Below are 14,210 nucleotides of genomic sequence, written 5' to 3'. Positions count from 1 at the left end.
GCCCTACTGTCCCTGTGCTGCAGGCGAGGCCTCCACCAGAGGCCTACTTCCTGTGCTGCAGGCGAGGCCTCCCTGGGCTCGTGCAAATAAAACATCAATATTCTGCTTGCTGAACCAGAGAAAACGATGATAACATCATAATTCTAGTTTTAGGTAATAAATATGTATTGGGTATCAGAGTGAGAAAGAGAAACTGCCAACAATCTCACCATTGAAATTAAGTCAATTTCTTGTCATTTTCTGGTTTTCTCTTTCTTTAAAAAAAAAAAAAGGGCACAGGCTGCAGTGAAGCCTCTCCAGAGCAAGGAGACGCGGGGACCGCAGTCTCCCTGGGGGTCAGATGCCAGCAGCGCATATGCCACACGCACACCCGCGCCCACACGCTGCAGGGACGCACGCGTGGGCCAGCACTGCACACTGCAGACGGGGTTCCTCTAGGCTGAGGTGGGGACGGGACTGATGGCGAAGGTCAGAGGAGACTTGGCCACTGCCATAGGGTCTATCTCTCAATGAGAAAAGGGTCCCCAGGACCACCTGCGTAACTAAAGATGTCAAAGACGCAGACCGCACACCCCAGGCACTGCCCTGGGCCTCAGGCCACTGAAGGGGCAGCTCTTCCCGCTCAGGGGACACTCACCCCGCCCGCCTGGGCTCCAGCAAGGTAAGTAAAACCTGCGTCCCGCTGACGAGGCAGAGCTCAGTCTGCACTCCATCAAACATGTTCCTCAGCAGCTGCTCCACGCACTCCTGCCTGTAGGACACGACGAGGTCACGGCCCGGTGGGCAGACACACAGACCCCACCTCCACCAAAGGAGCAGCACCCAAACCCCAGAGGGGCCCTACTTGGGGCTCAGGCCGAGCACCCCGGTCCTCAGGACACAGCTGCCCCAGGGCCCACACTTCCTGGACCTGCCAGGAGACCCCCAGAGACCCCTCCCCTGCGGAAGAGGCCCATCAAGGTAACCCTGGGTAGGGGCGAGCTCCTGAGAAGTGATCCGAGGCAGCAGCATCCCCAGCCCCTGGCCCCAGGCCCGCAGCGCTGCAGCCCACACTCACGACTCCAGCACCATGAGCAGGGGGTCTGGCTGCGGAGCCTCCAGCAGCTGGCTGCCCTGCTCCCTGCCCAGCCGGACGATGTCACAGAGCGTCTGGGAAGCGTTGGACTGCCTCTGCAAGATGGGCACGTCGAGCCGCCCTCAGGGCCAGCCTCTGCCCATGGAGTGCAGCCCTGGCCGCCCCTCAAGAGTGTGCACTGGGCCTTGGTGGGCAAGTGCGCCCCGCAGACCCTGCTCCAGGGCTCTGCTTTAGATCAGTAAGTGGCTACTAATACACAGGGTGAGTCCTGTGAGCTAAAGGAAACAGGAAGGTGCTACAGAGAACACAAAGCACTCAGCTTTTCTATGGAAATATGAAGCCTCTGAAAACGCAGATTCTTTGACTCGGGGTGCTTTCCAACCGTGTGGGATGAGGCTACGGAGCAGGTGAGCAGGATCAGAGGAAGACTCAGCTGGAGGCCCCGGGCAGGCAGCACCGCATGCCCAGCCCTGGCGTGCACAGCACAGGGAACAGGCTGCAGGATGCGCTCTGGGGCTCCTTCAGGGCGAACGAGAGCAGCCTGGCGGCCCCAGGCCTGCGGAGGGGCCGGTCGGTGCCCAGCGCTCACCCCAATCTGGAGCCCAGCAACCCTTGCCCACTGCCTGGTCAGACGCGTGGGCAACACGGCCCCACGCAGCACAGCCAGGCAGCAGCCAAAGGCGAGACGCGAGCCAGCAGCGCCTTCTTCAAAGCACCGAGAATGTGCGCAGCCGTCCCGAGCGGAAGACGCCTCGCGGGCTGCACCCGACACCCTCAGGGACACCACAGGAGAAGGCGGGCCACCCCACAGGCTTCCTCCAGGGCTCACGCCCTTGGACGCCCCCTTGGGAGCAAGACGCAGCCAGTGAGGGCCGTCCCCGAGAGGGGTGCCTGGGCCGGAGGAGCAGCTCTGAGCTGCCTGCAGGGCGGGGGGGGGGCGGAGCTGAGGGCAGCCTCAGGCAGCAGCCCTCAAGACACTCAGCCCCACCGAGCCCCCAGGGGCGGGTCCTGAGATGGTCACAGTCTTGTGAGAGACCCTGGGCAGAGGACCTGTGACCCTGGCCCGTAAAAGCGGAGATGAGACAATACTGTTACAGGGAATCAGCGTTTGGGGTGACCTGTCACTGAGCCACAGATAACTAGCACAACCCTATTCAAACCGGTTTTTTATAATATGCATGCTTCATGTTTTAGAAAAAAGCCGACTAGAAGTCAGTGCCTGATTAAGGAAGAGGAGGACTCATCAGTCTGCATCTGAGGACGAGTGGCCTACCCTCAGACAGTGCGGGCGAAAGCCCGCGGCCGCCCTGAGCCGGGCTCCCACCCCAAGGTGGCTCTGTGAGCCCCTACTCACATCTTCATCCTGACTCGGATGGATCAGCTCCACGAGTCTCTGAATGGTCTTCTCTTCATTAAGCCACTGAAAGGGAAATGGAGGCGTGTCAGTGACTGCTCCCGCACACAGCCCAGCTGCTCCCAGCGACACTTGGGCCTTCCAGGGCAGCCTGGCTCCTCCACACACTTCCTTGTCCACAGCAGGCTCCGCGCGTCCTGGGCAGGGCTCCGCCAGCTTCTAACAGCGCTGGCGTCCGCGCCGTGCTAGCCAAGCCACGAGGGCCAGTACAGCTCGTTCTCGGCGGGCGGCTGCTCCAAAAGGAAGTGAGCCATGAGCCTAAGAGTGGCGACTGTCGATGCCAGGAGCTGGAGCCTGGCCAGGAGGCTCGACGCTTTACTCACCTTACTTTAATTACAAACACAACCTGCCGATCAACAGCTAACAGTGACTAGCACAGATCTCCTGGGCTCCCCGGCTGAGGACCCTCTCTTTTCTGGGAAGCCCAGGGAGCTGTGGGGGGCACCTCACTGCAACAGCGTCAGGACAGACACAGGCACGGGCGGCAGGACCGACAGCAGGCCAACTCCAGTCTGCACGACCTCTCTCCATGGAGCCCGGAAGGCTAATTCTTCCTCTTGGGCGGGCGCCTGGGCGCAGGACGGGCGCCCAACAGAGCCCTAGCAGCCCCCTGGAGGGGAGGTGCAAGCAAGGCAGCCCCCTTCTGCTCTGCTCATGAATGGACCGAGGCAAGACAAGAGAAAAGGTGCAGAGGACAGACTCCGCCTCAAACACAAGCCGCCATGAGAACCTCTGAGGGCCCAGCCAGGAGGGAAGGTCCTGCTGGGTGGAAAGCTGGGCGCTGGGCACCTCAGGGCTGCCCCGCCAACCCCCGCCACCCTGTGCCAGGCACTTAGTCCACACGCAGAGAAGCTGCAGACGGCACACACAGGGAGGAGGGCCCACACACTCACGTGCAGGACTTCCTGCCGGAGCCCCGCAGGCTCCACGCAGCTGACCAGGCGCAGCAGCAGGTCCATGAGGGCTGACGTGCCGATGTGCTTCAACACCAGGCTGATGAACTTGTCCTTCTTCCTCAGGAACGCAACCACCTGCAACCAGATGGACCCTGAGAGGCGAGCAGGGCAGGCCCTGACCCTAGGAAACACTGTCTTCCCCCGAGAACTGCCACAGAAAGATGTATTTCCAGCAACACTGAGCAGAAACAATGGAAAGATGTGGGAAGAGTTGTAAGAAAGATGCCCTCAGGGATAGGCAGAGACCTGAACACAGACAAGTCCAGGAGGCAGTGGGGAGCCTGCGAGGGCCCTGGGCTGGCAGAGTTTCCCCCACACTGAGCCTGGGCACCAAGGGGGCCCAAACACCTGAGTGGGAGGGCAGAGCGGCCACTCCGTGCGCACGGCCCCAGGTCTCCCCAGAGGGAGTGACCAGTGCAGACAGGGCTGACGGTCCCTGACACGAGCCGCAAACCCGGAAAGCTGACAGGTCCCATGGATGGCAGAAGGCACAGGACTGAGGTTTTGGAAAAGGAGGGTGGAGGGGCGGCTGGCGGCCGGCCGAGCACAGATGGCCAGGAGGGGCCCACGCAGAGGCCTCCTTGGCCCCTGAAATAAGGGGCCTGCGAGTTCAGGCCCCTGCACTGAGGCAGACCCAGGGCTCTACCAGGGCCATGGGGACATGTGGGAGGCAGGGGGTCCCAACCGTCCTCATTCTGGAAGTGAAGCGGGGAGCAGAGGAAGGAGGAGGAAGGGAGGGAAGGAGGAGGAAGAGAGGGAAGAGAGGCGATGGGGAGCGGGGGGACTGGCATTTGAAAAGAGAGAAACAGGAGGCCGCAGAGATGGCTCCAGGAACACCCTGAGCGCCTACAGACACTGTCGCAGGAGCACACCAGGAACGAGCTCATGCCCAACTCTGCAAGCCTGAAAAGACGGATTTCTCTGAGAAAGACACTTAAGTAAACTGGCCAAAAAAAAAAAAAAGGGGGGGGAATTCTAGAGGGTCAAAAGAAACAAAATCCACAACTAAAAGCCTCCCCATACCGAAAACCCCAGACTGCAAGGGCTTTACTAGAGAACTCTAGCAAACGTTTGAAGAAGCGTATCTCAGTCTTACGCAGGACTCCCCCTGCATAAACAGGGGGACACAAAGGGAGAGAGCATGCCCCATATCACTGCATGGAGACACAGACGCTCGGTTCCAAAGCTCGCTGTGGACACTCTAGGAACAGGCAGTGCTGAAGGGCCCACTATGGCGCACTCTGCTCAGCGCTCTCTAAGGGCCCGTGCAGAGAGCGCCCGAGTGGACGCCTGCACGCGCACGCTGCTCTGCTGTGCGCCTGGAACCAGCACAGCACTCCAAACCAACCATTCCCGGTGAAAGCTCTTTCTAAAGGAAATTATACGCCAATCCCACTGATGACAACAGATTAAAAAATTCTTTAAAAAAAGGCAATATGAAAGAAAGTATAATGTATCATTGTCAAGTTGAATGTGTTCCAGAAAATCGACAATTATCTCAGTAAAGTTTCTCAATAAAAGAGATACTGTTTAGAACAACATGAAAATATAAAGCACCTAAGAATAAACATAACGAAAAACCTGTAAGACTGATACCCTGAGAGCGAGGTGACTGGGAGAAATTTAAAAAGCCCCAACTTCTCAGCTTTTCACTGCAGTACAGAAGCAGCCACAGGTAATAGGTAAATAAATGAGAGCAGCTGTGCTTCAGAAATTTTTTTTTTTTTTACAAAAACGGGTGGCAGGTTGGTTTTGACCTGCGGGCAGTAATTAGCCAACCCCAATCTATAGGCAACACAAGAGAGTATATAACAACACAAGAGAAGACCCTACACATGGACGTCACCAGACGGTCAACACCGAAATCAGACTGATTACATTCTTTGCAGCCAAAGATGGAGAAGCTCTATACAGTCAGCAAAAACAAGACCGGGAGCTGACTATGGCTCAGACCATGAACTCCTTACTGCCAAATTCAGACTCAAATTGAAGAAAGTAGAGAAAACCACTAGACCATTCTGGTATGACCTAAATCAAATCCCTTATGACTGACTATACAGTGGAAGTGAGAAATAGATTTAAGGGACTAGATCTGATAGACAGAGTGCCTGATGAACTATGGACGGAGATTCGTGACACTACAGGAGACAGGGAGCAAGACAATCCCCATGGGAAAGAAATGCAAAAAAGCAAAATGGCTGTCTGGGGAGGCCTTACAAATAGCTGTGAAAAGAAGAGAAGCGGAAAGCAAAGGAGAAAAGGAAAGATATACCCATCTGAATGCAGAGTTCCAAAAGAATAGCAAGAAGAGATAAGAAAGCCTTCCTCAGAGATCAACGCAAAGAAATAGAGGAAAACAATAGAATGGGAAAGGCTAGAGATCTCTTCAAGAAAATCAGAGATCTCAAGGGAACATTTCATGCAAAGATGGGCAAAAATAAAGGACAGAAATGGTAGGGACCTAACAGAAGCAGAAGATATTAAGAAGAGGTGGCAAGAATACACGGAAGAACTGCATAAAAAGATCTTCATGACCCACATAATCACGATGGTGTGATCACTCACCTAGAGCCAGACATCCTGGAATGTGAAGTCAGGTGGGCCTTAGAAAGCATCACTATGAACAAAGCTAGTGGAGGTGATGGAATTCCAGTTGAGCTATTTCAAATCCTGAAAGATGATGCTGTGAAAGTGCTGCACTCAATATGCCAGCAAATCTGGAAAACTCAGCAGTGGCCACAGGACTGGAAAAGGTCAGTTTTCATTCCAATCCCAAAGAAAGGCAATGCCAAAGAATGCTCAGACTACTGCACAATTGCACTCATCTCACACGCTAGTAAAGTAATGCTCAAAATTCTCCAAGCCAGGCTTCAGCAATACATGAACTGTGAACTTCCAGATGTTCAAGCTGGTTTTAGAAAAGGCAGAGGAACCAGAGATCAAATTGCCAACATCTGCTGGATCACTGAAAAAGCAAGAGAGTTCCAGAAAAACATCTATTTCTGCTTTATTGACTATGCCAAAGTCTTTGACTGTGTGGATCACAATAAACTGTGGAAAATTCCGAAAGAGATGGGAATACCAGACCACCTAACCTGCCTCTTGAGAAATCTGTATGCAGGTCAGGAAGCAACAGTTAGAACTGGACATGGAACAACAGACTGGTTCCAAATAGGAAAAGGAGTACGTCAAGGCTGTATATTGTCACCCTGCTTATTTAACTTATATGTAGAGTACATCATGAGAAACGCTGGGCTGGAGGAAGCACAAGCTGGAATCAAGATTGCCGGGAGAACTATCAATAACTTCAGCTATGCAGATGACACCACCCTTATGGCAGAAAGTGAAGAAGAACTAAAGAGCCTCTTGATGAAAGTGAAAGAGGAGAGTGAAAAAGTTGGCTTAAAGCTCAACATTCAGAAAACGAAGATCATGGCATCTGGTCCCATCATCTCATGGCAAATAGGTGGGGAAACAGTAAAAACAGTGGCTGACTTTATTTTTCTGGGCTCCCAAATCACTGCAGATGGTGACTGCAGCCATGAAATGAAAAGACGCTTACTCCTTGAAAGGAAAGTTATAACCAACCTAAGACAGGATATTCAAAAGCAGAGACATTACTTTGCCAACTAAGGTCCATCTAGTCAAGGTATGGTTTTTCCTGTGGTCATGTATGGATGTGAGAGTTGGACAACAAAGAAAGCTGAGCGCCGAAGAATTGATGCTTTTGAACTGTGGTGTTGACAGTCCCTTGGACTACAAGGAGATCTAAGCAGTCCATCCTAAAGGAGATGAGTCCTGAATATTCATTGGAAGGACTGATGCTGAAGCTGAATCTCCAATAACTTTGGCCACCTGATGCAAAGAGCTGACTCATTTGAAAAGACCCTGATGTTGGGAAAGATTGAGGGCAGGAGAAGGGGACGACAGAGGATGAGATGGTTGGATGGCATCACCAACTCGCTGGTCATGGGTTTGGGTGGACTCTGGGAGTTGGTGATGGACAAGGAGGCCTGGCGTGTTGTGGTCCATGGGGTCACAAAGAGTCGGACATGACTGAGCGACTGAACTGAATTGAAAACAACAAAGCTTCTAAAAAATAATACAGAGTATCTTTATGATTTTGAAGTAGATAAAAGATTAATGGACAAAACAAACAGAAAAACCAACCATAATTAGAGTTAAGACTTGCACTACATGAAAATCAGATCTTCTGTTCATTAAAAAAATACAATTAAGGGAGTAAAAACCAAAAAAGAAAAACCCAAAAAGACCAGCAAACAGAGTAGGAAACGATGTTTGCAACACAAAATCAACAAAGGGAGAAGTCCCTGGCAGCCCGGCAGTTCGAGCTCGAGATTCCACTGCCAAGGGCGTAGGTTCAATCTCCGGTCGGGGAGTAAAATATGGTAAGCTATGTGGCACAGCCGAAAAAATTCAGAGGACTTGTATCCACAAAATAGACAATTCCTACAAACGAAAAGAAAACAGAGAGGCTGAAAGAAAATGGGCAAGAGATCTCACACAAAAAATATCCAAATGGCCGGTTAATGTATAAAAAGGTGCTCATCCGCAGTAGTCAGCCAAGTGATGTGACTTAAAGCCACAACGCCGCTGTCTGCAACTGCTGCAGAGGCTGCAGTGAGCCGGGTGACCACAGCGAGGCTGGAGAGCAAGGGCAGCAGCAGGGGCCGTGCGCTGCTCCTGGGACTGCAAGCCCTCAAGCACCTTCGCTTCAGCCACCCACGCTGCCCACCTGACGTGCCACCAGGAGAAAGAAGTCCCCGTGCTTCAGAGACCCACACTGCAGTGCTTACAGAACCGACATGCTGTCTGGGGTTCGTTCTGAAACTCCCACTGGGGATGGTGAGCCGGGGCAGGAGATGAAAGAGCAACACACCGGCTCCTGGAGCGGGCGCTGGGTACGGGCGCCTGCACACCGCGTGGCCGTTCCAAGACAGGTGCAGTGCATGGCGCCAAAGTGGGCCAGGGTGGTGTGGGGCAGGCGCCCACGTCGCTCCCAGAAGAACCGCGCTCCAGCTGCATGAGGTGAGCTCACCCCACACTCTGCAGGAACCTACAACTGGGCATTCCTTTTATTTTTTGGCTGCACCACGCGGTTTACAGGATCTTAGTTCACCAACCACGCCACCTACAGTGGAAACACAGAGTCCTATCCATTGGACAGAGAACTTCCTTTTATTTGTTCTGAAATAATAAGTGCCCTAGACACAAAGAAGTGATCCCCAAGTGGTAAAAAGTCCGTCCATCAATTCAGGAGACGCAGATTCCACCCCTGAGTCAGGAAGATTCCCCAGAGAAGGAGATGGCTACCACTCCAGTATTCCCGCCTGGAAGATCCACGGACAGAGGCGGCTGGCTGTAGTCCACGGGGCTGTAGAGAGCTGGGCACGACTGAGCACACGGGCACGGCATAAACAGACACCCGACACCCACACAGGTGCAGCAGCAGGAACCCGACGGCCCCAGCATGACCCAGGCCCGACCTGGCCCTCACCGCGGGAGCAGTCAGTGGGAGGACAGGCCGGCCTCGCCTGGGGCCCTGTGCACTAGAGGGAAGGGCGCAAGCGCTGCTCGTCCAGGGCAGGCCAGCGGCCCTCTCTCGGGAAGACAGCTTCTTCACCCACCCCAGCTCCCACAGCAGCAGCCGTGCGGCTCCTGGCGAGTCCCTCAGAGCAGTCCGAACCCACCTCCACGCGCATGCTCGGCATCAGCCAAGCCTCCCTCCCAAATCGCGCAGGCTGGGCAGATGATTACCTGTTCAGTTTTTCTTGCAATGAGATTACCAATGGTCTTGCTGAAGAAACTGGCGAGCAGAGGGTTGAGGGGCGGCTCACGGTCCAGGAAGTTGTAAAGGACGTTCAGCAAAGTCTCATCACCTCCCAGCCTGTCGTTGATTTGTGGCACGTCGCATGTCAGCAGCTCGCAGGCTGTGTTCGGGTATCTGCAGGGGCACAGAGCAGCAGCTGGGTGTGAACTGGGCCTCTCCGCTGCTCAGGAAGCTGCCCAACAGCCTTCGCTTGGTCGTCCTTCCCTCTCCGCACCCTGCTCACCCCCACACGCCGACCAGCACAGACCCGGCCTGCTCCCAGACTGAAGAGGCCCCGCGTCGCAGCCTAGGATGCAGCGCCAGGGCGCGTGGTATGCCGGTGAGTATTCAGAAATGCTGTCTCACTGCAGCTCACTGTGGACTAGGCCGGCTATCTTGCTGTCCACACTGTTCGCTGAACCCAGGGTAGGCAAAGCGTGAACGGGGAAGCTGGAGGAAAGCTCAAGGGGCCGCAGGAATGGCAGACACATTTACTCCTTCCTGACGGGCATGGCCGTAGCAGCAGACACACGGCGGTCTCTTCTCTTGCTGGTGACCCAGCGGACAGTCGTAATGCAGCCTTGACGTAGCCGTAACCCGGAGGCCAGGGCTTTTCAGGTGGAGCTCATGTATGTTTACAGAATACAAGCGGCCCATGGCTGAGTGGGTACATCGTGCCGTGCGTGTGCAGTCAGTGACCTCAGCTGCTACACAACCGTGAGTTTACAAAACCTGGGGGACAGGGCTGGGGTGAGAGAGCCTGACCACCGCCATTTTGGCTAATTGGCTACTTCCCTACAAATATCAATGTCTGTTAAAATGTATTATTCCTTTGATAAAAATGATCGGACACAACACAGTCCTGATCCCAGCATGTATCACCTCATACCACTGTGCTCCCTGCCTGACCCTCTCACAGACACGGGCCCTGGACAGGCCTACCCAACGCCCTGCAGCACCCAGAGCCCGCCGCCACGCAGTACAGTGATAAAGCCTGAAGCCACACGAGGCGCGGGACCTGCTGTGTAGCCTCAGACATGTGACTGAGTCTCTCCGAGCCTGAGCTGCCACAGCCAAACATGGGGGCTGAGAGCCCACTCCCCAAGGCTGTGCATAAAGCAGAGCAGAGCCTGGCACACGGTCAGCCCTGGATCAAGGTCAGCCGCAGTGACCTTCAGCTCCCGGAAGCCACCCAGAGGGCCCCAAACTAAGGTGCTCACTGTGGGTCAGCTAGAGGGGTCTGGGGTTAAGAGGCTCCAGAGGAAACAGCTGATGGCGCGCACGGCCATCCAGGTGCAGAAGGGGCGGGAGCAGGGCCATCAGCGTGGCTGTGGGGCAGGTGCTCCTGTCAGCCCAGGGGGCAGAGGCCCCACGGGGGCCCCAGATGATGCCTTCAAACTACGGTGCTTGAGAAGACTCTAGAGAGTTCCTGGAGACCAAGGACATCAAACCAGTGAATCATAAAGGATATCAATCCTGAATATTCATTTGAGGGACTGACGATGAAGCTCCAATACTTTGGTCACCTGATGCGAAGAGCTGACTCACTGGAAAAGGCCTTGATGCTCGGAAAGACTGAGGCAGGAGGAGAAGGGGACGACAGAGGATGAGATGGTTGGATGGCATCACTGACTTGACATGAGTTTGAGCAAACTCCTGGAGATAGTGAAGGACAAGGAAGCCTAGCGTGCTGCAGTCCACAGGGTCACAAAGAGTCAGACACCACTGAGGGAGGGAACACACACACACCTCCCCCAAGTTAGGAAGGGCAGGTTCAAACAGTAGCTGACAAAGAAGCGAGGGGCAGTCAAGAAACAATGGTACAGCCCCGGGGCAGGGTCCTCAACGTTGTTCCCTCGTCCAGTCGCGGCCTCCTCCTCGCAACCCCAAGGCCTGCAGCACGCCACGCTTCCCTGTCCTCCATCACCTCCATCACCTCCCGGAGTTGGCTCAAATGCACGTCCGTGGAGTCGGTGATGCCATCCAGCCATCTCATCCTCGGTCTCCCCCTTCTCCTCCTGCCTTCAATCTTTCCCAGCATGAGGGGCTTTTCCAGTTAGTTGGCTCTTCCCATCAGGTGGCCAAAGTACTGAAGCTTCGGCTTCAGCGTCAGTCCTTCCAATGAACATTCAGTCTTCATATCCTCCAGGATTGACTGGTTGGATCTCCTTGCTGTCCAAGGGACTCTCAAGAGTCTTCTCCAACACCATAGTTCAAAGACATCAATTCTGCAGCGCTCAAACACAACTGAGCAACTTCACTCTCACTTTCCACTTTCATGCACTGGAGAAGAAAAATGGCAACCCGCTCCAGTGTTCTTGCCTGGAGAATCCCAGGGACAGCGGAGCCTGCTGGGCTGCCGTCTATGGGGTCGCACAGAGTCGGACACGACTGAAATCACTTAGCAGCAGCAGCCTTTTTATTGTCCAGCTCACACAACTTATACATGACTACCGGGAAAACCACAGCTTTGACTAGACGGACCTTTACAGGCAAAGTAATGTCTCTGCTTTTTAATATGCTGTGTAGGTTGGTCACTGCTTTTCTTCCAAGGAGCAAGCATCTTCTGCTAAAGGGATACACACAACAATACCTTTGAGTTCTTCAGCAGAACTAAGCTCCCCCACCCACCCCCAGACGGATGACAGTAACTTCAGCCTGAGCCCAAGATTCCTGGAGCTCTGCCCTGTTACCTCACCACCAACCAAAGAGAAGAAAGCACCACATCCCGCAGCTCTCACCTCAAATTTGCCTACAAGCTTCTCCCCTAAAACTACTGGGGAGTTTGGGGTTTTGGGGCACTGATGCCAAGCAGGGCCCTCTAGGTCTCCCAGGCAAGGAGGCCTTTTTGTCCCCCATTTCCTTTACTTATTTTTTTTCCCCATTTCCTTTAGACAAAGCATCAATTCTTGGCTCAGTAGTAAAGAATCTGCCTGCTGACACAAAAGATGCAGGTTCAATTCCTAGGTTGGAAAGGTCCTCTGGAGAAAGAAACGGCAACCCACTCCAGTCTTCCTGCGTGGAAAACTCCATGGACAGAGGAGCCTGGTGGGCTTTAGTCCATGGGGTCCCAGAGAGTCAGACACGGCTGAGTGTGCACACACAGCCTTCCTGTAGGCAAGACTGCAGCTCCCGTGCCCTTCTTTGAGTTCCAAAAGGCGGGACAGTTACTCATCAGAGGAGCAGCAGCCAGGGAACCACGGGAAGCAAGACTAAAGGGCCCAGAGAGGCCGTGAAGATTAGGAGACGACCACCCGAGGCTCTGCACATAGACCCTGACCCTGTCAGCAACCCCACTCCTTAGAAACTGTGGAATAAAGAACGCAAGACTGTTGCGGCTCTGGTCCTCATCACAGACCCTGCCTGACTACATCATCTCTCCCAACTCACCAGGAAGTGGGGGCACAGTCCCTGAGGCATTAGCCTACTTAGTGTTCCCCTTTTGCCTGGCAAAGTAATAAAGCCATTTCCCTGGTGGCTCAGACGGTAAAGAATCTGCTATAATGCAGGACACCAGGTTTGATCCCTGGGTTGGGCAGATCCCCTGGAGAAGGGAATGGCTACCCGCTGCAGTATTCTTGCCTGGAGAATCCCATGGACAGAGGAGCCTGGTGGGCTACAGTGCATGGGGTCGCAAAGAGTCGGACACGACTGAGCGAGCAACACTTTCACTTTCTTTTCCTTCTCCTCCACAACTGTGTCTTCATATTTCTGTTTGGCAATGGGGCACAGAGAGCCAACATTTTGGCAACAGCACAAGCCACCATTCTTGCTTAGCCCCACAGTGACACACGTTTCTCTGCTCCAGCCTCTGGCGTTCCAGTTTGGCCTCACAGCGCTTTGAGCATAGGAGCCTGTGTTCTCTAACGCTCAGAGAGGCCTGGATGCAAACAGTGGTCCCCAGGCAGGTCCCCATTGCAGCTGCTGCGATGAAACTCCCTGGTTTCGTTCACTTTGTTTTGTATTTATTTATTACTAATTTTCCCCAAACACTTTGACTATAAAGTTCTCCTGGATTATTGGTGCCACTTCTGAGATCCCCATCCTGACCCAGGGGATAAGGTCCTGGGAAACTGCAGAGCAACAGAGTTAGAAAAGGCCCTAGGATGCCCCTGAGCAAAACTGGGGGCCTGTGGCTTCAGATCTCTCAGCAGCAGGGCTGGAGTCAGGAAGAGAAGCTGCGAGTGAGCCATGTGGACGTCTCCGTGAGCACAGTCCGCCCCGGGCCTGGAAGCCCCGCGGGGCTCCTCTCTCCGTCAGAGCTGCCACCCTCAAGGGCGAACCGCGAGGGGACTCAGGACGGCAGTGCACAGGACGCTGCCAAGACAGCTGCAGGGCAGGGCAGAAGAGCGAGCGGTGAGCCCAGACCCCACACCTTCCCAGGCACAGAGAGGCGCTCAATCCGCAGCGTGAGTCGTCTGGTCTTCTTTAATGAACAGCAATCTTCTGAAGTTCTGACTACCTGATCTTTGTTGGAAAAACTACACATTTTGGCTCCTCACTTGCCTCTTCAGAGGCGTCCCTGAGTGATCTGGGAGTCCTCTCCCCAGGGTTTAAAGTCTTCAGAGAGTCCGCCAAGTAAAACGTAATTCTCAGCTTTTAAGTTGTGCCCTTTTTTTCAGTTGGCAAAGACAACCCTGGAGTCTTCAAAATGACAGGAGAACCACGCCCAGCCTGGATGTGACCCGGCAGAGCCAGCCCGGGAGAAAAGGGTGCACTCAGGAGGCTGTCAGAGAACAGAATTAGCCAGGGGCAGCAAGCGAAAGAGAGAAAAGCGAACCCCAGGAACACAGGAGGGGCCGCAGCAAGAAAAGCGAACCTCAGGAACACAGGAGGGGCCGCAGCAATCTCCGGGTGAGCAAGCAGAGTCCGGGGCCATCACGGCAGAGGCTCCTGGGCCCTCTGCACGCCTCTCTGTGGCTGCCCGGCTGCTCC

General features: G+C 54.4%; 1 protein-coding gene across 7 annotated transcripts in view; it reads right to left on the bottom strand.

Annotated features, from left to right (window-relative positions):
- Nucleotides 1-14,210, bottom strand: part of PPP6R2 (protein phosphatase 6 regulatory subunit 2) — a 63,441-nt gene that overhangs the window by 18,170 nt on the left and 31,061 nt on the right. For 6 of the 7 annotated variants that reach the window (XM_042247959.1, XM_060414320.1, XM_060414319.1 and 3 more), the window contains 5 exons: nucleotides 9,224-9,410; nucleotides 3,383-3,520; nucleotides 2,430-2,495; nucleotides 1,058-1,170; nucleotides 638-751 (listed from right to left, as the gene is read on the bottom strand). In XM_042247959.1, the coding sequence (XP_042103893.1) occupies nucleotides 638-751; nucleotides 1,058-1,170; nucleotides 2,430-2,495; nucleotides 3,383-3,520; nucleotides 9,224-9,410 (618 nt within the window). Of the gene's footprint in view, nucleotides 1-637; nucleotides 752-1,057; nucleotides 1,171-2,429; nucleotides 2,496-3,382; nucleotides 3,521-8,345; nucleotides 8,553-9,223; nucleotides 9,411-14,210 lie in introns of those variants that run through there. The other variant, XM_060414322.1, reaches the window with a different exon arrangement.

Source organism: Ovis aries, chromosome 3 (genome assembly GCF_016772045.2).
Source record: "Ovis aries strain OAR_USU_Benz2616 breed Rambouillet chromosome 3, ARS-UI_Ramb_v3.0, whole genome shotgun sequence".
NCBI classification, from domain to species: domain Eukaryota; kingdom Metazoa; phylum Chordata; class Mammalia; order Artiodactyla; family Bovidae; genus Ovis; species Ovis aries.
This window is presented reverse-complemented; position numbering and strand designations above follow the sequence as displayed.